The sequence below is a fragment of the Budorcas taxicolor genome, chromosome 9 (genome assembly GCF_023091745.1).
Source record: "Budorcas taxicolor isolate Tak-1 chromosome 9, Takin1.1, whole genome shotgun sequence".
In the NCBI taxonomy this organism is placed as follows: Eukaryota; Metazoa; Chordata; class Mammalia; order Artiodactyla; family Bovidae; genus Budorcas; species Budorcas taxicolor.
The window spans coordinates 14,684,695-14,709,424 of NC_068918.1; the positions used below are offsets into that span (position 1 = coordinate 14,684,695).

The following is a 24,730-nucleotide window of genomic DNA, read 5'->3' on the forward strand; positions in this document are numbered from 1 at the left end:
AATATAGTTGTTAAGACCTCATACTTTGAAACCAGGTCCCTGGGGTTCACATATTGACTTCTCCACTCACTAGCTATATAACGTCCTCAGGGCAGCAATACTGCTTAATGGGGTTTTGAGAATCCGAACCAGAGGGAGGGAGGGTGGATGGAAAGAGGAAAGGGAGGGGGAAAGGGTATGCATATATATATGGCACTTACCAATACGTGGCACTTAATAAGGACTCTATAAATATATTTGTGTATAGTTTTTATTATTGCTGTGCTGTGCTTAGTCATGTCCAACTTTGCGACCCCATGGACTATAGCTTGCCAGACTCCTCTGTCCTTGGAAGTTTGCAGTCAGGAATACTGGAGTGGTGGCCTATCCCTTCTCCAGGGGATCTTCCTGACCCAGAAATTAAACCAGGGTCTCCTGCATTGCAAGCAAATTCTTTACCAGCTGAGCTACCTGGGAAATAGAGAGCCAAGGAATACCAGTCACATGAAGAAAGCCTCTGAAAATAGGATAAAGACCAAAGCAAGTAGATAGAGAAAGTCAAAAGTAATAGTGCAGGTAACAGAAGAAAATGTAAATTTCAACAGGTAAAATTATGTTACATCCATGAAATAAGAGATTATTTTGGGCTCCAAAATCACTGCAGATGGTGACTGCAGCCATGAAATTAAAAGACGCTTACTCCTTGGAAGAAAAGTTATGACCAACCTACATAGCATATTCAAAAACAGAGACATTACTTTGCCAACTAAGGTCCGTCTAGTCAAGGCTATGGTTTTTCCTGTGGTCATGTACGGATGTGGGAGTTGGACTGTGAAGAAAGCTGAGCGCCGAAGAATTGATGCTTTTGAACTGTGGTGTTGGAGAAGACTCTTGAGAGTCCCTTGGACTGCAAGGAGATCCAACCAGTCCATTCTGAAGGAGATCAGCCCTGGGATTTCTTTGGAAGGAATGATGCTAAAGCTGAAACTCCAGTACTTTGGCCACCTTATGGGAAGAGTTGACTCATTGGAAAAGACTCTGATGCTGGGAGGGACTGGGGGCAGGAGGAGAAGGGGACGACAGAGGATGAGATGGCTGGATGGCATCACGACTCGATGGACGTGAGTCTGAGTGAACTCCGGGAGTTGGTGATGGACAGGGAGGCCTGGCGTGCTGTGATTCATGGGGTCACAAAGAGTTGGACACGACTGAGTGACTGCACTGAACTGATTGCAAAAATTTTAAATTGTCTTAAATGTCAAAATTTTTTAGCAGAAGCAAAACAAAATCAGTATAAGAGAAGTGAAAGTAGATAAATATCAGATATAGAATGTAAATTTAGAGTTGTGGAAAATACAGGAAAGGAGACTTTTAAATTAGGGAAACGATACTGGAGGTGCAGTATCTTTTTGAAGAAAGAAGAAATAGAAAAAATGAGGGGAGAAAAGTATCTAAGAAATAGCACAAGGAAATTCCCCAGAAGTAAAGGAAATGAGTTTTTATAGGCACTGTGAAGAGATATGTCTACATAAAGATCAGCAAGTAATGTCAGATCACCAGAGATGAAAAGGAGGTCTGATAACCTTCTAAAGAGAAAATACTGGTCATATTCGATGGATGATGGTATGACTTATCATTAGCAACACTAGAACTTATGATTGGAAAGTTAGTTTCAATCTTTAGTACTTTACCCAGCCAAAGTGTCACTCAGGTGAATTTTGACTTTGAAGTATCTCAAAAAAAATTGCAGTTGATTCACCCTTTCTCAAATACTGTAAGATGTATCTCCAGCAGAGGAGGGATAAAACAAGAAGGCAGCATGGGATCCAAGAAATAAAAGTTCCAACACAGGAAAAAAAGAAAGGCTGATGGTCACAGGAGAAGTATCAAGATGATACTATATAGCAAGCCTGCTGCTGCTGCTGCTAAGTGGCTTCAGTCGTGTCCAACTTTGTGCGACCCCATACACGGCAGCCCACCAGGCTCCCCTGTCCCTGGGATTCTCCAGGCAAGAACACTGGAATGGGTTGCCATTTCCTTCTCCAATGTATGAAAGTGAAAAGTGAAAGTGAAGTCGCTCAGTTGTCCGACCCTCAGCGACCTCATGGACTGCAGCCTTCCAGGCTCCTCCATCCAGGGGATTTTCCAGGCAAGAGTACTGGAGTGGGGTGCCATTGCCTTCTCCGATGTAGCAAGCCTAGAGAGTACCAAACCAGGGTAGAACAGAAAGACATCTATCAGAGATATCTCAAGAGAAAGCAGGAAGGGGAAAGGTAGGGTAGTTATCTGATCTGATGTTTTTGAGCATGTAATTAGATGAGACTTACAGTTTTTGGATTCTTTGGGGATCAACTTATGATAGAGAAGGCCAAGCAAACAAAAACAGTGTAGACACAGAAATGCACTTGTGTATATGCACACACTTCTATTAAACATGTTGTGACAATTAAGGAAGATTATTTTTATCAAGATAGAAAAATCCAACTGAAGTCATACTGCATAAGAAAAACTATGTTTTCTTGTATATACTATCATATTTTTAAACACATTTACATATAAAACATTGTGAATAGGGCCTTGTAATACTTTCCATTGATATATATGCATTTATTTCATATATCTTCTGGTTGATATGTAATTATTCATATATCATTTATTTTTTCATCATGATTTTAGTGAAAATTGGGGAAACATAAAATATGCATAAATAATTCTTCATATCATAAACCACTCTGAAATGAATGAAAGTTCACAGACGTAGTTCATCATATTCAGTTTCTTTATGAAGATCCTTAAAAACTATTAAAGTAAAAACGATTATATTGGGACTTCCATGTGGTCCAGTGGCTAAGACTCTGTACTCTCAATGCAGGGGGCCTACGTTTGATCCCTGGTTGGGAAGCTAGGTCCCACATACTGCATCCAAGAGTTTGCATGCCACCAACTAAAGATCCTGCATGCCGTAACTAAGACCTGGCATGGCCAAATAAATAAAAATAAATATTTTAATAAAACAATTATATTTCTTTGAAGCAGATTATCTTATTACTGTAGACTTGTTAAGATTTTTAAGTTGGAATGAATAAATGAAGATTATTTTTAAAAATTGGCACACAAAAGCAGTTTAGGAAAAACAAAAATTCGTACAAGAGAAGACATGTATACTGATAATATACAACATAACTATAAGTAATCATGAATACTGGGTGTAGATTTAAATGAAATTATGATGTAACTATGGTAGAAGGATAGGGAGAAGGGTGTAATAGAACCAGAACTTTGTCTTCTGAAGTAGGATGTCAGCAGATAATGTGTAAAATTGAAGAAAATATTCTAAAATAGGAAAAATAACAACCACGAATATTACTCAGAAATGATAGGAAAGAGCCAAGAGTTGAGCCTGGTCATTTTGGGGCATAAGTACAAGCACACTGCTATTTTTTCTTAAAAGATACCTTGTCCTGTTTGTCTTTTTGAAACAATGTACCTGTGTTATATTGATAAAAAATGAAATTTACCCAAAGTCATCAAGGGACATGAAAGGGCCTTTATATTAAAAGAGGCCATAAAATATTCTCTTAATTCTGTGATTTCTCTTAAAAGATTTACCTGTACCCGTACATAAGTGAATACAGTGATGTGTTCTCCAGGTTATTCCTACAGCCAGTGAAGAGCAGCTCTTACTGGTAGAACTGGTTCGGTCTATCAGTGTCATGAGAGCAGAGACTGTCATACAGACTGTGAAAGATGTCTTAAAGCAGCCCCCAGCCATAGCCAAGGACAAGGTAAGAGGCGCTGTCCTTTGATTTGCTTACAGTTGTGTTTCAGAGATGACCCTGGTAGGGAAGGTATTTTTTGTACAAAAATGCATCCTTTTAAATAGATTGCCGAGATGAGTGCATGTGTTCTCACTCTGCCCTAATAAAAAGTTACCAGTATCCACAGTGACCCGCTGGCATGATCCTCCCTGCGGCCACTGAAGAGCAGTTCACTGCTCGTGGCGCTCCATGTGTACGCCTAAGGCAGTGAGTAAGTGTGGGACCAGATTCTTAGGTGAGATTTTTCTGGTCATGTAGAGGAAAAGCACAGAAGCCAGAGCCCAGGGTCTCTTTACTTTGGTCGTTGCCTTTTTCACAGCTTCTTGCTGCTCTCTCTTTGGAATGAGGGTCTCAAGTCTGTAGGCGCCTCACATTTTGCTATAACTTTAGTTCTGGTTGGTGTCATTTCTTGACCATGTACAATCTGTGCTACCGAGAAGTCAATGGCAAAGTCCTTGCACTCCCAATGCGTTGTCTCTAGTTAGGCAGACCTAAAAGTCTGCAAGTTAGTAAAGTTATGAACTTGTCTACTTTTCTGCTCCTTATTTCAGCAACACTAAGAGGTTCAATTTTCTTAAAAAATATTTAGCAACTGCTAACATAAGACTTTAAGCCAAGCCAAAATAGGCCTGATTATTTCCTTAAAAGAATTATTGCACATATCTGAAAATATTGCATTTTTTTTTCTATTGCCTAAAGAGTATGTACAAAAATAGCCAGTGTCCTTACTAACTTTTTAACAATTTCCTTACTGTTCTGTAATCACCACTGAGGCATTTGTGATAGGATTTTAAATTTGCTTTTGAAAGCTCAATTTAGTGTGATTATTTTGAGCACCTGCTTGTGCCAGAGACATTGGGCTAAGTGTGAAGAATATAAAATCAAATAAGAGCAAGTTCTGTACTCCTCAACTGCTGCCCACCCTGTTCTCAGTATGCTGAGTTCTGCATTCATCAGATACTTGATTTTTCCTCATGTGGTACAAGGGGAAATTTTCAAGGGAATAGTTAGTGTCAAAACATAACGAATCAAATTGGGTAAATGAAAGTGGACATCAGTGTTATTTTCTTGTCTATTATTGATTTTTAAGGGCAGGTGCCTTCTTTTTATTATATGTTACATTCAGCACTAACTTTAAAGAATAGATTTTAGGCTGTTAGGAGTTAGTTCAAATTTGGAACCAACTATACCTACCTGCCTATCCTAATTTAACAGAAACTTGTGGTAAAATAGATTTAAATCACATTTTATTTAAAAAAAAAAAAAAAGTCAACCTAATTCTGATAGCCCAGCCAAGCATAGGCTGATTAAAATTAAAATAGTGTTGATGCTTATAGAGTCAATGGATCATTTAAAAATAATGACTGGGGTGTGCTTTGTATAAGGGGGTGGGTGGGAACTGAGAATCTTTCGATTCTTTCTGTCCATTTTCAGCTTTTTAAGTAGCTGTTGTGTTTTGCCTGCTACATGGAAGGGAGCTGTGTGATTCGGATGACAACCTAGTGTTTGATTTTGTTTGCTTTTAATTTTTTTAATTTAAACCTGGTAAAATACAGAGTAGTTGTAACTATGGAAAAGAAAAAGCAGCATTTTTCTTCACTATAAAATCGGTTTCTTTTGTTTATAGAAACATCTTTCTTTGGAAGTCTGCATGCTTCAGTTTTTCTATGCTTATATTCAAAGGTAAGATAACTGCTGTGGATCTCTCCTCACTTTATTTAGCAGTGTATAAAAGTTAGGAAACAAGGAAGAAGGCACCTGAATTCTTTCAAGAAGTTATTTTTTTTTTTCCTTCTAAAACTAAACTAATAATGGAAACAGAAAAACATTGTTTGTGGAAATATTAATAAAGGCAGTTGGCCTCTTAATGACCCAGTCATGTGGATCCTACAGATATAAAGACCTAATTATATTAAAGTACACTGGACATTAAAACACTGAATTGTAAGAAAATCATTTAACTATAAATAAACAAACTACATCCTGTTCTTAAAACTATGCCTGTTTCCACTGATCCATTATTTTGATATAGGTGAGAACACAAGGTCATCAATCTGTTTTTTTTTTTTTTCCTAATGGAATGATATGACAATATCTTCTTGTTATGGCATTCCAGTTTTGCATTTAGCTGACATCTGAACAGAGTTTCGTTGATTTGAGTTTTGATAAACTTCTTATTCAAGAACCTTAATTTTTAATCCTCCCTTATAAGAATGTTTTCCATTTTAATCATCAAACTTCGCATCAGTTTGTGATTGATGACTAACATTTATAAAGTTAGGTTAAACTGGTTGTGATTTAGAATAGGGACTGCCTAAAATCTAAGTTAAGGTAGAAGAGTTCGGGTTAAGGTCAAGAAGAAACAAAGAGAATCTTAATTTCTCTAGAGGTGAGAGGCTGATATTTAGGATAGATTGACAGCCCTCCCTTAGATGAGATAGAGGCTCGTAGGTGAAGGAGAAAGAGCTAACAGAAAGAGACGTGGAGAGAATAGGGAAGGGAGTAGGGAACTATGATGTCAGTAATCAAACAAATCTATTGAGCTGCATTTTGAGAGTCAGTGTGGTTAAGAACTGGTATTTCTGTGGCAAAATTTCTACTGTAATAAGCTACACTGGATATTTTAAGTATGTATGCTTGGTTTTCTTTTTACATATAATAAAAGTAGAAAATACAAAGCTTTCAGAAATATTCTATCACAGTATCACAGTCTATCAAATTCAGGAAATTTTCAGAGAAAGTAGGAAAATACGGTAAAGACTGGGGAAATATAGGGAAAATTAAAGTTGATATTGGCTTTCTCTGTGTATAGAAACTGTGTTCATCTTGCAGAATTCCAGTGCCCAATTTAGTGGATAGCTGGGCATCACTGTTGGTACTCCTGAAAGATTCCATACAACTGAGCCTTCCAGCCCCAGGGCAGTTTCTTATACTTGGGTAAGCAGTTTCACTTAAAAAATGATTTCAAATAAAACAATAGTGTTCATTGTCTCTGACTGCTGAATAACATGTTTTGGGTGATGGTGTGATCTCTACCTTCTAGGGGGGGAGTGGGATTATGGAGGCAACATTGTGTGTTTATACATATGCAAAATGTAAACATGCTAATGTAAGACTGCTGCAGCAGTAGTCACTTAGTGATGAGAAAGTGTGGGATTGAAAGGGGCAGAGGTGAGCAGGATGATGGAAGGGGAACTTAATAGTCATTTGAGTTCAAAACCCTGAACATAAAAAGTCATTCTCTGTCATGTTGTTTCCTGATCTCTGTTAATAATGTGCATGATTATTTGGTAAATTCTAGTTACCTTTGACTGCAAGTGCCATGATGTCCGGACCTTTTACTCTTCATTATTCTTGGTCATAATATGTCCCCAGGAAATACTTGCTCAGTGAGTGGAGATGGTAGGAGGGGAACACCTTTGTGGACCAGGGAGGGGTTACTGGGCAAGGTGCCTTGTCTGCTTTGGCTGTGGTGTAGGCATAGCAGTGGAACGGTGGGTGAATGAGAGGGAGATGGGAGCTGGAATGGGAAAGGAATTTGCATTTTTTAAAGAAATTTGGTCTTGGTCAGGGGATGGGAGTGATGGCAGGTTTTGAGGAGGGATATGACCAGCAAGTTAGTAGTAGAATAGATCATAGGGGAAAGAAGATGAAATCGTTCCTAATGGGAGGTAGCAAGTTTGTGTGCTGTGGATTATGGGACTGAAATAACAGGACAAGAAAAGAAGGAAAGGGGGCTAACACAGGAGATAGAAAAGAAAAACATCAGAAAGGTAGAAGAAAAACAGGTATTTTCAGTGTTCTAGAAGCAAAGAGAAGTTAAGGCATGGCTAACCCCTTTAGAGAGATTAGGGAAGATGATGTATAAAAAGAGGGTGTATTTATTGATGATCCGAAGAGGATTGGTAATTTAGGAGAAAAGACTGGATGAGATAATAAGCACAGATGCTGAGGGCAAGGGTCAGAGTGAAGCAGTCTGAGTTTGTTTGGTCACGAGAAGAAGGAGGACTGACAAGGCAGCAGCAGGGAATGTGCTTCGAAAGTCATCATTAATGCCAAGGAAGCCTGACGATGCTGAGTAGGGAACAGCAGACTCTGCCTGAATTCAGATCCCAGCTCCTTTGCTCCTTTGCTCTAAGGCCCTGCACAGGCTATATATCCTTTCCATCTGTAAAATGGAGATGAGAATAGTGCCTACCTCATAAAGTTGTTATGAGGATCGTTTAGTGTTTGTTAAATTCCTAGAATAGTGCCTGGCTGATAATAGCTATTATTTAAGGGGAGTGTTCCATAGGAGATTGTAGGGACGGGGGCCTCCTTGGGAGCACCAGATTCCAGAGACAGCTGGGAGGGGATGGAGACCAAGGAATGGCAGGGGTAAGAGTGAGAAAGAAGGCTGCATTTCCTCTAAAACTTCGTGACTCAGGTTGATCCTTCAACCAGCAGCAGTAAGTCACCTGGGAGCTTGTCGGAAATGTAGACTCTCGAGCTCCAACCCAGACCGCCCGAGTCAGAATCTGCAGTTTAACAAGGGTCTCAAGTGATTACATTACATCCTGAAATTTGAAAAGGACTGTTTGAGACAGAAGAGGGAAATTCGCGAAAGGGAATAACCTTGTCTCCAACCTGTTTGCATTACTTCAGACGTTCAGTGTGTTATTCCACTGAATGGGATGTAAACTCAGCCACATGCAAAGAACTTCAGCCTTAGTCAACCTCTGTAGTTCTGCTGGTGCTTTTAAAAGTGTGGTTGGGTGGTGCTATATACAGACTTAGCTTCTCTGTTGTCCTGAAGGAAACCAGTGATTCTGCTTTGGCAACCAGTGGTCTAGAAAATTTTGAAGTAGAGGGAGGGTTAAGGTTAGAGGGTTCTTTGGTAAAATGGACTCGAGATTTTGGTAAATGTAGGAATGTAGTCTTACACCAGGAAGCAGAGAGGAGGTGGAAGAACAAGGATGAGAGCTGGAGGAGAGCTGGTCAACCTGTAGGAGCTGAGTAACACTGTGAACCCTAGCAGTGATCCCTAGACCCTTGTGCTGTTTTCTAAACCAGAAATCTGAAGGGGTTTTATGACATTGAAGGTGCAGTGGACTCAGCGTCTGCAATTCCTGGGCCAAAGATAAAGATAACTGGCGTGTGTGATAATTCCTATTGATGAGAGATGACTGTAAACCCTGGAAATCAGAACAATGTTCCCATAAAGATTTCTGATTCTTCTCTTTTGATATCTAGTTCTAACTCTCATGTAGAGACCCAGGGTACATCAATAAACTTTTCCAAGGCTATTTTCCCATCTGTCAAGAGGAATAGTACCTGCCTTTGGCCACCTCATGTGAAGAGTTGACTCATTGCAAAAGACTCTGATGCTGGGAGGGATTGGGGGCAGGAGGAGAAGGGGACGACAGAGGATGAGATGGCTGGATGGCATCACCAACTCAATGGACGTGAGTTTGAGTGAACTCCCTGTGATGGACAGGGAGGCCTGGCGTGCTGCGATTCATGGGGTTGCAATGAGTCGGACACGACTGAGTGACTGAACTGAACTGAACTACCTACCTCTAAATTGTTCTAAGGCTCAAAGAAGGAGTATATGGACAGCTCTTTGAATCATCACGAAATATCCTGCTAATCTCATTAAAAATTAAAACCAACTGTTAGACTTGCACCTTCTCCTCTGCAAGGTTTTTTGTTTCATCACCTGTGTTTTCTTCCTTTCTCATTTCTCAGATAATGAAGTGTTCTACCTCCTTCTCAATGTGTGTGTCTTCTGAGTATTTAAATTAAAAGTTGGGCATTTTCACTCATACGCGAAAACTCCTCTTTTAAATTGGGTGGTTTATTTTTTCTCCCAACCATTCCACTGATACTCTAAAAATTCCTAATTATAGAAATTTATATGATTGTTCTTCAATCTCACTTTATGTGTTAGTTTGGAAATAATTATGCATATAGTTAATAAAATCAAGTTAAATATTGAGTAGAATTTTAGCAAACAGTGGAAATGGATTTCTTACATTCAAGAATTCTTTTTAATCTATTATGCACATAAAGAAACCATTTTTATATTACAATTTAAGATTGATGGGGTTTACGTTTTAAAATTTTTTGTTAGTATATAAACCACAGAAAACATACGAATTATAAGTTATTACAAAGTGAAGATGTCAACTGTACAGTCACAAACCTAAATTAAATGAGACAGCATAGGTCCCCTCAAGTTCCCTCCTAATTACTGTCCTTTCCCTTCTCCCCAAGATAGTCTCTATTCTGACATGCAGTGCCACAGGTAAAGGTTGCCTTGGTTTTGAACAACAACTGTTTTATGGCTACTACTTTCATAGCATATGTTTAATAAAAATTATCCAGGTAATTTCATGTAGCTACAATTCATTCATTTTCATTGCTGTTTACTATTTCATAGTATGAATACACCACAGTTTATCTCTTCTATTGCTGGACCTTTAGAGTTTATAAATAATGCTGTTATGAACACCGTTGTACAGGTGTTTACACGCATAGGTTTATGCATTTTACCTGAGTCATAGAATGTCCACATATACCCATATTCATGACACATATAAAGTTAAAATTGAGACCATAAAACCACTTGCTGTGAAAAATTATATTACATCATTTTCTTCACAATAATATTTCCTGTTTGTTTTTTTCTTTGACCCTTTCAGAGTTCTGAATGAGTTTATCATGAAAAACCCTAGTTTGGAGAATAAAAAAGACCAAAGAGACCTCCAGGTACGTCATTCTGAATTGAGTGCTGGTGCCAAAACTCTGTTTCTCAGTGCTCTCAAATCTAAGCTGGGAAGGTCAGATAAGATCATCTGTGAAGTTTCGTGTGTGCGCCTGTGTACACACAGAGATATAATGGGTTCTCCTTATTTCTTCAGGATGTGACTCATAAAATAGTGGATGCAATTGGTGCAATTGCTGGTTCTTCTTTGGAACAGACAACATGGCTGCGGCGAAATCTTGAAGTTAAGCCTTCTCCCAAAATAATGGTCGATGGAACCAATTTGGAATCTGATGTTGAAGGTATTGATCCCCCCTACACTTAAGTTTGTATTTGTAGGCATCTGTCCCTTGGTGGCTCAGCTGTAAAGAATCTGCCCGCAATGCAGGAAACACAGGTTCAATCCCTGGGTCAGGAAGATCCCCTGGAGGAAGAAATGGCAGCCCACTCCAGTATTCTTGCCTGGAGAATCCCATGGACAGAGAAGCCTGGCTGGCTGCAGTTCATGGGGTCACAAGAGACAAACACAACTTAGCAACTGAAGCACCACCACCACTCATTGAGAAATTATTGCAGTCAGCGCTATAATCGCTATAAAATCCCCCCTTTTCTCGTGTTTAACATGTAGTTCTTTTCAGTGGGGAAAAAACCTAACTGTATCTTTACCTGTCTTTTTCCTTATTTAGATATGTTATCACCTGCAATGGAAACCTCAAACATAACTCCTTCTGTATATAGTGTCCATGCATTGACATTACTTTCTGAGGTAAATATTGTCAGATTTTTTCACATGAACTTCCAAGTAAACAGTAAGTAGTTCTTACAAAGGAGATTTTAATTTGAAATACCATTTTGTAGTTCAAGAAATCAGTATATAAAATGAAGTTTAAACTTTGTGTTCAGATTAGTAGTTTGTTAAATATTAATGACAGCACTTTAGACCTTGCTCCCCCCCAACCATGCACTATTTTTTTTTTTTTTTACAAGTGTACTGTTTGAAAATGAACAGTGCTTTTGTATCACAGTTTGGTAGGGAAGGGTGGAAGTGGTATAACGATGCTGGTCACTATTAAGTATTTACAGTTTACCAAACATTTTTATGGGCTTCCCTGATAGCTCAGTTGGTAAAGAATCCACCTGCAGTGCAGGAGACCCCAGTTCAATTCCTGGGTCTGGAAGATTTCGCTGGGGAAGGGATACACTACCCACTCCAGTATTCTTGGGCTTCCCTTGTGGCTGAGCTTGTAAAGAATCCGCCCGCAATGTGGGAGACCTAGGTTCAATGCCTGGGTTGGGAAGATCCCCTGGAGAAGGGAAAGGCTACCCACTCCAGAATTCTGGCCTGGAGAATTCCATGGACTGTGTAGTCCACGGTGTCACAAAGAGTCAGACATGACTTTAGCAACTTTAGACATTGCCACCCCCATGCACTATTTTTAACAACTGTACTGTTTAAAATTGAACAGTGCTTTTGTATCACAGTTTGGTAGGGAAGGGTAGAAGTGATATAAAGATGCTGGTCACTATGAAGTATTTACAGTTTACCAAATATTTTTATATACATGCTCTGACTTCCCTGGTGGCTCAGAGGTTAAAGCGTCTGCCTGCAATGTGGGAGACCTGGATTCGATCCCTGGGTCGGGAAGATTCCCCTGGAGAAGGAGATGGCAACTCTCTCCAGTATTCTTGCCTGGAGAATCCCATGGATGGAGGAGCCTGGTGGGCTACAGTCCACCGGGTCGCAAATAGTCAGACACGACTAAGTGACTTCACTTTCACTGTCTTTCATACAGACCTACAGTTCCTTTTTGTTTCCCCTTTACAGATGAGGATACTGAACCTTACAAAGATTAGGACAGTATGACTAAAGGCAGATAGCTAATTGACAGAATTGCATCCCAATTCACGAGGTTGGATTTTTCCTAAACCCCCTGGTAACCCGGTCAGGGAGAAAGGTACTGAGTTTCTAGTCTTAAGTTTGGTGTTTACTCCCTGTCACACTGGAAGGTTCTTAGCCTCTCTTTTTCTCTTCTTCCTGGTAATATTCGCCCATATGTATATTCTTCAGTTACAGTGGAAAGGGATGCAAACAGTGGCAGAAGCCATTCATGCAGAGATGGATTTAGGGAGTTTGCTTCTAGGGTTTTCTAATGCTAAGGTTTTCTAGGTGCTCTTACAGACTGGAAACCTCCTCTAGACGCTGTCGGTTTCAGCTCACAGATGACACATTCCATTTCATTTATTTTTTTTTTTTTAGGTTTTGGCTCATCTTTTGGATATGGTTTTCTACAGTGATGAAAAAGAACGAGTCATTCCTTTACTTGTAAATATTATGCATTATGTTGTGCCCTACCTCCGAAATCATAGGTACTACTATTATTTAACTAGATGCGTTAGTTAACTCGTATTCTGTTAAAAATAAGTTGTGTTCCTTTATTCAGTTCCCTGGGGGCTCAGATGGTAAAGCGTCTGCCTACAATGCAAGAGACCCGGGTTCAGTCCCTGGGTTGGGAAGATCTCCTGGAGAAGGAAATGGCAACCCACTCCAGTATTCTTGCCTGGAAAATTCCATGGACAGAGAAGCCTGGTAGTCTACAGTCCATGGGGTCGCAAAGAGTCGGACACGACTGAGCGACTTCACTTCACTTCCTTTATTCCAAAAATGAAATTATCACAAAATGACTTTATTTTCACCTTAAATTATAGTGATAAAAAATGTTTCTCTTACACAAGTGCTTTCTGTTTCCCATCATTGCTATAGGTAAATGTGAACACTTATGAGTAACTTAATATGATGAAAAAGTTATAACATAGAGGTTAATGTGGTTTTCCTTCCTCCCAGCGCACATAATGCCCCCAGTTATCGAGCCTGTGTCCAGCTGCTGAGCAGCCTTAGTGGGTATCAGTACACACGGAGAGCTTGGAAAAAAGAAGCCTTTGACCTCTTTATGGATCCCAGTTTCTTTCAGATGGATGCCTCTTGTGTTAACCAGTAAGTCCTCCTGCTTCTATTCAACATGCTAATGCATTTCACAGAATCTGTTGAAATCAACTGCTATCTGCAAAGCAGAACACTTTTTAATACTAACAACAAGATGTTAATTACATATCATGATCCGGTTTCTTTCAGTTGGAGAGCAATTATGGACAATCTGATGACACATGATAAGACGACGTTTAGAGATTTAATGAGTGAGTGCTGTGCATGACAACCTAAGTGTCTTTCCTGTACACGAGCCATTCTTACTTGCTTTGCTCTTGTCCAGAAACTACTGAGTTAGCTCTTTGTCAGGTAATCGTGATGCTTAGCGCCCTACAGGAATATCATGTTGAAACTTGAGGAAGACAGCGTAGTGGATAAACCATCAGTAAACTATTCGGCCTTGCCACATTTGTCTCTAACTTGCTCCCCCAGCACATAGCATGGAGCCCGGCACTTAGTAATCACCGAAGGAAGGACTGACCGCCAGGACAGCGGAGAGAAGCAGGCAACAGGGACAGACCTATCAAACAAGTCACTCTAAGCCCTGGGGCTCGGGGGCTCCCCGGCCATCCCTCCCGGGGGCAGGACTCCAGGCCTCCACTGCCGGGGGTGTGGATTCCATCCTTGGTAGGGGAAGTGAGACCCCAAAAAGAGGATACTGGGGCTGTGTTTATCTCCTTTGAATGAAGAGAGAGTAGAGTCACTTTTCACCCCACTAATTATCTATTTTTTTTTGTTTATAAATTGGAGTTTCTCATAGTATTTCATCTGGAAAAAAAAAGTTTTCTTGATTTTCTTAAAGTTTGAAAATTACCCAACTAATGATCTTAAATAGCAGCGAAGTTGGATGAATCCTTAGAATTTTATGTCCCTTCTTAACCAAGCTGCAGTTTCCCCTCTAGAAAAAGGACCGTGTGTTCTCTAATCTCCACAGGTTTGTTTTAAGGTTGAGATTCATCTTTTTAACAATTATTTATTAAAAGACAAAAATGTGCCAGGCATTATGCTCACCTTAATCCAATAAGTAAAATTATTTCAGAGAGCAAGTAAGAAGTTGTGAAGGAAATAGGGCGCTACAGTAGATTTTAAATAACAGCTCAGGAACTCATACTTGAGGTGAAACTAAAAAAAAAGACAGCTGTGAGCATGCCTAGGGACAAAGTATTCTAGGAAATAAAGGACAAAAATTATAAAGTCCTCAGGATAGGAACAAGCTTACTGAGTTCACGAGAAAGCAAAGAAGACAGAGTGGCTGCAAAGAGGGAATGGGGGTGAGTTCAAGACAGGAGGGAGGGCTCGATAGGCATGGCTGGGCCGAGCCAGAAGTTATCAAAATAATGAGAAGGACTTAGGCAGATGGCATAAAATAATAAAGGGCTTCATAAAGGGGCATTGTTAGTGGTCTTACCTTCTGAAGCCTGCGTCAGTCCTGAGTTTCCTTCTCTCTCCACATCGCATTGGTCTCTGCCTTGTGTGTGCTGGTTCTGTGTGCCAGCGCATCTGCCTCGGAGAAGAGCTCCCCAGTCCTCCACCCGGAGCGCCTCTCTCTCAGATGTCATAGGGTTTCTTGACATTCTTAAAAACGAAAAGTGCAAGCATCTTTTTTCAAATCGCTAAACGACTGTGACAACCTCTTACTTGCTTTTTTATCCCCCTCAGCTCGTGTAGCTGTGGCCCAGAGCAGTTCGCTTAATCTCTTTGCAAACCGTGATGTGGAACTAGAGCAGAGAGCCATGCTTCTGAAAAGATTAGCATTTGCTATTTTTAGCAGTGAAATTGACCAGTATCAGAAATATCTTCCCGATATACAAGGTAAACAGTGGAAAACTATTTTCTCTATTTTCCATACTGTTGAGTTTTTGTTGTTCCTTAAAAAATACTTTCCATAAGTTGTAAGTTGGGGTGAAATATTTAACAAATGTTGGTGGATAGAGAATGTTGTAGAATTAGAAATTTATTCTATTGAAACAACAAAAATTAATTATCACTCATATGTAAAAGAAATCAAACACTGCGTTTATAGGACTTGCGTAAATATGGTCTCTATTTTATTGTTTGGGTCAAATTTCCTGGGAAGTCATGTTTGAGAATGAGGTGTGAGACTGTTTCGCTGCAGCCAGGCATATTAGTGGGTTTTGTTGTTGTTTTTTTTTTATTGTGGATGAGAGGTTATACATCTTTAAAGGAGGAGACTGAAATAGACGCATAACCAGGAAATTTTAGCTAGAAGTTAGAATTTGGGGGCAGAGCAGCGGGTTATGTAAGGTTTCTGATCTCTTTCATCACATGGGTTTGGTGGTCCTGTGTCCTGGAGGGTATCGGTGCAGTCATCACCCTGAGCAGCCAGTGGCCCTGTAGCAGGAGTGAACTTGCCCAGGCAGAACTGTTTGCTGCACACAAGTCAGTGTGCAGGCAGCCACCAGCCTCGGCAGGCGGTGTGGGGACTGGGTTGAGAATGAGAGTTGTCATCTCTTTACAGAGATTATTCCTCTCTCTGAAGATAAAGGACTCCTTTTCTGACTCTTTATACCTAATGTCCAGTGTACATCGTACACACTATTTGCCCTGTGATGTTTTTAACGTTGACTCTATTGGTGCTTCTCAAAGTGTGGTCCATGGACCAATATCAATCTGTTATTCCATCCATGATAAGTACAGAAATATAGAGTAAGCATTTTAAGCCTTTACAGCAATTTTTCTAGTAAAAATCAAATTAATGAAAGTATCTGCACCAGATTACAAATTTTTTAAAAAGTTGATTCTTCATCTTAGTTTTGGAAATAATAGATTATATTGAAATGTTCATATGGAAATGATACTAAACATTTAGATATTGAAAATATACTGGGTTTTGTTTGTTTGTTTTCAGAGAGATTGGTTGAGAGTCTTCGTCTGCCCCAGGTGCCAACTCTTCACTCTCAAGTGTTCCTGTTTTTCAGAGTGTTACTTTTGAGAATGTCTCCACAACATCTTACCTCGCTCTGGCCTACCATGATCACAGAACTTGTGAGTTAATTTTAACTCAGGTAGTAAATCTGAATTATAAAACAATGTGACAAGTATCGGCACGCTTACTGGATAAAAACTGATTTTGGAAGTGAACTGAACTCTAGTTAAGCCGAGATTATTACAGCTGAAACTAGTAAAACGAGTCAGATTACGTCTCCGTGGTTTAAACTGAAATGTGCAATATTCAGGGTCATTAGCTCCTTGTGAATCGTTACTTCACCTGACCTGGTTTAGTTCACTCTCTTCTACATGACAAGGTTTAACTGTGCCATGGCTGCCGGACCTGGCTCCACCTATAGTGGAACCTCCAGGGTGATTAGAGGTGGGTTAGCTGGATTTCAGGCTTCCCTGGTGGCTCAGAGGGCACAGCGTCTGCCTCCAATGCGGGAGACCTGGGTTCGATCCCTGGGTCAGGAGGATGCCCTGGAGAAGGAAATGGCGACCCACTCCAGTACTCTTGCCTGGAAAATTTCATGGATGGAGGAGTCTGGTGGGCTACAGTCCATGGGGCTGCAAAGAGTCCGACACGGACACGACTGAGCGACTTCACTTTTTTTTTTTTAGCTGAATTTAGGTGGCCTGAAGGCATGTATCACTCTGAAATGCAGCTCTTACCCAGATAAATTGCTTCAGAGACACTCTAATAAGATTTTGTAAAGTCCCAAACAATAAAACCTTCTTAAGTCCCAGATACCAGCCCATTCTCCTCTCAGACCAAACCATCACCCTCATCTGAATGCCTTGGGAGGGTGGGGGAGGGGGAAGAGATGAGTAAGTAAAGAGAAAACCATCTCTTAACTCTGAAAACCCAGCCCTATACTTTCCTCACAAACAAATGGCTGTAACATGTGTCTTTTTAGGTAACTATAACTTTGTTCCATAATCACCAAATAAGTGCATGCTTTCATCCCACCTCTGCCAGATGAGTAGCATGGCTCTGTGCTAAACATCGTTTTATTTTTAGAAACTAAGTATAATTTAATGATCCTAACATTGTATCCTAAAATTTGTGTTTGGATTGATGAAAATATAGCCTAAAGATAACTTGAAGGAAGGATTAGATAAACATTTGACACTTATTCCGTGGTCTTCAGGTACAGGTATTTTTACTGATGGAGCAGGAACTCACTGCTGATGAAGATATTTCACGGTAATATGTAATTCATTTCAGTATTGTCAGTGTTTAGTATCCTAAATCATCCAGAGTGTTACAACTAGGATGGAATAGACACTATTTCATCTGAATAGTTTATGTATTTAGTCTCTTGTTATGCAATTTATTGCTTTGGGCTATAGTACAGTTTCATGTATACCTTAGGTTTTTTAGACTGAATTAAGCTATCCAAATTTGCAGCTGTGGGCCTCTAGACATAAATAGTTTCAGGCAATACTATTTCTACAGTTCTGTCACTGCAGTAATGCAGCAGCATTGCTGTGTGAACAAGGTTGGTTTTAGTAGGTCATCTCTATTCCCTGAAACACGCAGCAAAACCTATTATGGCAGGTAACCTGTAACTAAGGTATTCAAATGTCCATGTCTTCCAGAAGGATCTCAGTTTAATGTGCTAGAATTTTATTCTTTTTAGTGAAGCAGGTTATTAATAGACGGCTAAACATAATTTATTTTTATTAAGGAATTTTTGTACAAACCAGTTTATAAATTGAAAAGTTCCTTTGACACTGTGTGTCCTGAATTTATCTGCTCCTCTTCAGTGCTAGGTTTCTAAGTCTCCCCTGTGCTAATGGCCGTGTGGGTTCTGAGAGGAACTTTCCCTCTCACTGTCTTTACAGAAGGGCACTGAGTAGCAGGGAGGCCTGTTAGTTTCACAGCTTATATTTTTATCCTTCTTGACTATAGTTATTCTCTGCTATTTTTATAGTCTTAATATTGAAAAGAACAGAAATGAATTTTTGATTTGAGAACAGTATAATTTAGTCATGACCTTGCTTAGCAATTACTGATACATTTATCAGACTGATTATGAAAAATATTAGCTGGCATTTTGAGATTTTCCAGGAATTAGTTGTCAGTAAGAGGGTACAACTGCTGACAGCACTGTCCCCTGCCTGCAGGACTTCAGGCCCCTCTGTGGCTGGTCTGGAGACAACCTACACAGGAGGTAATGGCTTTTCTACTTCATACAACAGCCAGCGGTGGTTAAACCTCTATCTCTCTGCTTGCAAATTTTTGGATTTGGCTCTGGCATTGCCCTCCGAAAATCTTCCTCAATTTCAGATGTAAGTAAAATAAGGATATTAAATAGACATTTTGGAAATGCATTTGCTTTGGTCAGTGACATCTAAGATAGAACTTTTTGTGTAAGTAAAAGTATTTCTAATTTTTATTAAAATGTAATACTTTTTGGCAGGAGGATGGTGGGGCAACACTGTTATTGGTTGGAGATGGTTGTCATGGATCTATTAAGACCAAGAGACCATTCAGTCAACAGATTGAGTAGCCAGCAGATGTGAGGCCGTGGGATACGACTCACCAGCTTCAGGCCCAGTGTAGGAGGTGGTGGTGGTGGTAGCGTAGTAGCTAAGTCATGTCCAACTCTTTTATGACCCCATGAACTGTAGCGGACCAGGCTTCTCTGTCCATGGGATTTTCTAGATGTGAATACTGGAGTGGGTTGCCATTTCCTACTCCAGGGGATCTTCCGAACCCAGGGACTGAACCCATGCTTCCTGCGTCGGCAGGCAGCTTCCTTACACCTTTTCTTTCAGATGATAGTGAAGTGAGCTAGAGGTGGCAGAGGGGAACAGGGAGAAATTAATATAACCACATTCTCATGAAATGCCTTGTTCATAAGTGCTCAAAATACTTAATTAGGGTTTTTCATATTTGAGCTTCCCTGGTGGCTCAGCCAGTAAAGAAACTGCCTACAATGCAGGAGACCCAGGTTCGATCCCTGGGTGGGGAAGATCCCCTGGAAAAGGGAATGGCTACCCACTCCAGTATCCTTGCCTGGAGAATTCCATGGACAGAGGAGCCTGGTGGGCCATAGTCCATGGGGTTGCAAAGAGTCGGACACAACTAAGCAGCTATCACTTTCACTTTTTTTCATATTTGTTAAAGTAATATGCAAGCACTATAAGATTGTTTCATTAATATGTGGCTAACTGGAGAATTTATACACATCATTAATTACGCATTTATAAATTGTGTTGTATTATTCTATCCAATATATTCAAGAATATTGGCTATTAATAGGGTGCAATGGAATATTAATAGGATAAAGAGTAAGATACCAGAACCTTTTTTCTCTAAAAACTGCTGTTGCACAAGCTTACTTTTCATTAAATGTAATGGTAAGAACTAGAAATTGTTTTTAACATCAATTCCCATTCCTTTTTTTCCCCCCCATTTGAAACCATATATATCCACTCCTTAATGAATTTCAGTGGTTGGATGTCTGTTAAAATGATATTACTCCTGAAGAAATTTAGAAAAGGATACTAAGCAGAATTGTAGGAAACTGTCCAAACTTAACTAGGATGCTTATGTTCACAGAGGTAATAAAACTATAGTCTTCACGCACCTTTCCTTTTTAGCTTCCATGGTGAGAACCGTAACGAGCTCACCTCTTGTCAAGATATAGAAAAGGGATCAAGAATGTAGTATCAACTACAGGGTTGTTTTTTTTTAAACTATGCCTTTTTTTTTTTAAAGAAAATCTATAAGGTAGTAAAAGATAACATGGAGAATTTAATAATTTTTGAAAGAGTAATATCTTTTTATTCATGATTTTTTCAAATGTTTAAAAAGATGCTCAGGCTTATTAGTAAGAGAAATTCAAATTAAAGTTACTAGTAACTATCGGAATGGTAAAGATCTTAAAGTGTATCTCCTTTTCCCTTAAGTAGAAACATTCTTACTAGTGTTGGAAGTATACTTGATATTTTCTCATTTTTCTCCAGAGGTTTATATTTACCAAAATTCAGAATACATATTTTCCTTCGGCCAGTCATTCTGCTATAGCCTATGATTTATCCAACCACTGTCCTCTCAGACATGCACAAAATTCAACAATTCATAAGGGTATCCATTATGGCAGTATTTGTAATAGCAAAAAATTGGACAGTCTAGGAAACGGGTTAAGTCAGTACCTTCCAACACTGGAGGACTATGTAGCTTATAAAAAGGATGGCATTTTATATGATCTTTCTCCAAGATATGTAACTAAAATAAACAGCAGTCATTTTTATGTATTGAAAGAGGTGGGAGTTGCTTGTGTGAATCCATGCTTTTTATGCATAAACTGCAGATGGAGATAAACCGGCAGTATTGGTAGAACCTGTGGTGAGGGGAGAGAGACTACCTTTCTTTGGTACACCCTTTTATACTGTTTGAATTTTTTTCATAGATACTAATTTTACTTATTAAAGATGAAATTTTAAACACAAAAATAGAATGGAAGTGTACTCAGAAGCCCTATTTACATCTTTCTTAAATCCTTTCAGTCCTTTGCCCACCTTACTATGTAAGGTAGGAAACATCTATGCTCATGAAATAAATGGTGTTGAGTATTTTCCGGTTTTCATGTGTTCATTACAAATGTTCATTTACTCACTTCAACTCTGTGGGGTAGTTGACAGGGTCTTTACTTACTGACGAAGGCTCAGGTTAACAAACACGCTCAAGGGGACAGGGCTGCAGGCGGCTCAGCTGAACATGAACCCATGTACGTGGTGGAGTCGTGATGTGTCTACTGTATGTACGTGGCCCTGTCTTAGGGGCACCGTGCGTATCCTACTGATACTGATGCCATTCTTCTATACATAGGTACCGGTGGGCCTTCATTCCAGAAGTCTCAGATGATTCTGGTTTGGAAGTCAGAAGGCAGGGCCTGCATCAGCGAGAATTTAAACCTTACGTAGTACGACTAGCAAAACTTCTTCGGAAAAGGGCCAAGGTACTACATTCTTTTCAGTGTATTTTCGTTAAGTATAAGCAGTTAACATTTGTTAAGATACAGCATATCTTACGTACAACTTCCACTATACATCAGGCTAATACATTGCAGATCTTTACTCAAGAAAATAGTGAGTTTCTTTCATCAGTAGGCCTGTTACAAATCTTTCGTCTTTTGCCTTCAGAAAATTTCAAAACTAAATTGTACACTGTGGGGACAGTCTGGGTTGTTGTTTTGAGTACTAGATTGTAAGGCGTGCTTTGAGTGCTCAGAAATTTTCCAGTCTTCTGGAGTCCCCTATTCAGGCAGCACCTCTTAAACCGCATTCCACAGACTACAGAGGTGGAACGGGGGACAGTGATTTCAAAGGCGGTTATATTCAAAGGACATGCAGAACTTGATTTAAAATCAAGTTGTTTCTTTAGGGACTAATAAGTAACAGAACGGAGATAAAGGTGAAAGTTGAATCCAGAGTGTAGGAGCACACTTGGGTACCTTCATTTTGATATTGCAGGGTCTGAAAAAATAATCCTGACAAGAAATCCAGAAGCTATGCAGTTATAGGTACATTGTCATCCCTCTATCTCATAGTAATGAGTTTTTATAGAACTCCTCCCACAAAATAAAAATGTTTTATTGGAAAGCATTTTCTCATCCAAAACGCCTTAAAACAAGGTCTTCATGGCCAAGTCCACTTTTCACTGGAGCAAAGGCTATGAGTTCTAATCTTTCCTTCCACAGGACAAGGAGGAGGACTTTAAGACAGTGATTTTGGAGGGATTGGAGATGGCCAGTCATCAGGTGAGGGTGGCTTTTTGATGCTTGTGATATGGCAGCAAAAGTTGCCACATCTGGACCAAATCTTGAGACACAAACCCAGGTCTGGATTTCAGCAGTCCAAGAGAGGTAAAACAGGAAGGAAGTCTTTCCAGTGCAGACTGTCGAAGTGAAAGGAGACGTCGTCCACATGGAAACATGTTTGACTTTTAAAATTTTACTTATTACTGAGGCAGTGATTTAGTTCTGATTAAGAAGAACAGAAACACTAAAACAAGTGCACTCTTCTTGGTCAAGAGCTTTTTAGTAAAAAAGTCCTATTAAAAGTACCTCTTGGCAGGAATATAATCAAAAGGTTATACCATAGTTCCTTACATTTGGAAATCAGCTGTGTAGACGGTTCAAGCATATTACTTGTTTCCCTTCAGACTCAGTTCATCTCTGCAGACTCTTAAATGGCTATTGAATCACACTTGGATTTAGGGCAGTAAAAGTGGTGTAGTTGCCAGTCACAAGACTGTCATTAAAGCCAGCATTACTAGGTGAGAGGAAAGGAAATAGCAAACTCTGTTAAGCACACAAGAAAATAAGCTGGATTTTGCATCTGCTTCTCCACTAGGAAACTAGTGATATTAAAATACTAAGTAAACAATGAAAGTTTCTCACCAACATCTTAGAAGGCAAACCCCATTTGTTAACAAATAGGAGAAACTATAATCGTGCTTCCTAAGTCCCACTTGATATTTTTTTCTACTTGTTGTTTTCATTGTCTTTACTCAGTATGTTTTCCCATGTATGATTCTGCCCCAGTTCAGACGTCTTCAGATCTCTCAGAACATTCTCTAGATAGACTAATGTCTACAACTGTATTTGTATAATTTAGTTGGCTTCTCAGATTAGCTGCTTAAGTATGTAAATTACTGCTTGTACTTGGTGAACAGTCTTCACATACATTCTCATCTGACTTTTCTGCTGCCCCATTTTATAGGTTGCATCTTGCCCACAGTAAGGACATGGCAGAGCAGGATACCAGCCCTGGAGTAACTGCCTCTAGGGCCAGCTTTCCTTCCCTATGTGGTTTACAAGCTAGAAGCACATAGCAGGTCTCTCCTTGGAGTGCCTTTCCTTTCTCTGTGTGGTAGTAATTATTCATCAGACTCTGCTACTGTCTTGTGGCAGGCTTAAGCCTTCTGGCCACAATGTAATTGACTGATGTACTAACAGTGACATGTATGAGACCTTCCATCCCTTCTTCTCTGGTCATTTTATGACCTAGTCCTCGGATACTTTAGTGGGAGTCCAGAAATCTGGGAGCTTTTTGAGTATATGCAAAGCACAAGATGAACTTTAGTATTTGTCCATATGCAAAACCAATTCCGCTAATAACTAAGCTTACTTGTGCATTCTAGATGGAAAACCTTGCTACACTGTACAGTTAATAATTGGCACCAGAAGGCCTCAGTCAGAAGCAGGTGTTTTAGCAAGTCTGGAATGGAGACTTAATGTCATCATTTGTATTCATTTCTTAACTCTGTTTAAGTTTTCTCACAGACTAAGGCCTTCTGTTGCTAACAGTTGCCTCTCTGTTTTCTGCAGAAAAATCCGGAGGAGGACAACTCAGGGAGAGCGCTGGGCTGGGAGCCGGGGCACTTGCTGCTCACCATCTGCACTGTGCGCAGCCTCGAGCAGCTCCTGCCGTTCTTCAATGTGCTCAGCCAAGTCTTCAATAGCAAAGTCACCAGCCGATGCGCAGGACACTCAGGGAGCCCCGTCCTCTACTCCACCACCTTCCCCAACAAGGACATGAAGCTGGAAAACCACAAACCATTTTCCAGCAAAGCTAGGCAAAAAATAGAAGAGATGGTAGAAAAAGATTTTCTGGAAGGGGTGGTAAAAACTTGAGCACCACAAGTGGTTCCATTTCGTTTAAATGTAATTATTTAAAACAAACATTTGCTTCGAGTTGTATAGTTTTTTTTGTTTTTTGGTATGTAACAGAACATGTTTCCGGTTGTATTTAATTTAAATATTTGTAAATAAGAACAAATGTCTGACTGTGGCCTGAATCAAGTTTAAATAACTGTGGGCTCATATTGATTATGGTGCCTAAGAGAGATCTATATATACGTAAACAGTCCACTATAGTCCATTGTTTTATTGTCCTGAGTTGTCTTAAATCTGCCAAATACACACTGCACATTTTTTCTATTCGTTTCAGGCTTTGTTTAATTTAGATGGGTTGGAGACTCTTTTGCTTTGTCTTATTAACCACATTCTAGTATAAAAATGGTGTCACTTCTCTGTCAGAGGCTTGGTAATGTCTTACAGCCAGTTTCTCCCACTTACCTTCACTAAGAGGAGTAAAGAAAACTGAGGCCTGGCCCATGCATCTTTGTAAGTACTTGTAGCACAGGCATCTCCACCTCAGTACAGAGCAGAGGTCCACAGCCTCACAGTCACCACTCTGAGTTCCCACTGATGTTAACTCAAGAGGTAAGTATAC

General features: G+C 39.7%; 1 protein-coding gene across 1 annotated transcript in view; it reads left to right on the forward strand.

Annotated features, from left to right (window-relative positions):
• DOP1A (DOP1 leucine zipper like protein A) overlaps window positions 1-24,438 on the forward strand; it is a 129,505-nt gene extending 105,067 nt beyond the window's left edge. Inside the window, exons 24-39 of the mRNA XM_052645494.1 lie at window positions 3,630-3,764; window positions 5,425-5,480; window positions 6,630-6,734; window positions 10,481-10,547; window positions 10,700-10,844; window positions 11,229-11,308; window positions 12,800-12,909; window positions 13,385-13,534; window positions 13,673-13,734; window positions 15,185-15,337; window positions 16,395-16,531; window positions 17,629-17,684; window positions 18,608-18,772; window positions 21,321-21,450; window positions 22,192-22,251; window positions 23,824-24,438. Coding sequence (XP_052501454.1) covers window positions 3,630-3,764; window positions 5,425-5,480; window positions 6,630-6,734; window positions 10,481-10,547; window positions 10,700-10,844; window positions 11,229-11,308; window positions 12,800-12,909; window positions 13,385-13,534; window positions 13,673-13,734; window positions 15,185-15,337; window positions 16,395-16,531; window positions 17,629-17,684; window positions 18,608-18,772; window positions 21,321-21,450; window positions 22,192-22,251; window positions 23,824-24,129 — 1,917 coding nt within the window. The 3' untranslated portion in view covers window positions 24,130-24,438. The remainder of the gene's footprint in view (window positions 1-3,629; window positions 3,765-5,424; window positions 5,481-6,629; window positions 6,735-10,480; window positions 10,548-10,699; window positions 10,845-11,228; window positions 11,309-12,799; window positions 12,910-13,384; window positions 13,535-13,672; window positions 13,735-15,184; window positions 15,338-16,394; window positions 16,532-17,628; window positions 17,685-18,607; window positions 18,773-21,320; window positions 21,451-22,191; window positions 22,252-23,823) is intronic.
• The last annotated feature ends 292 nt before the right edge of the window (window positions 24,439-24,730 follow it).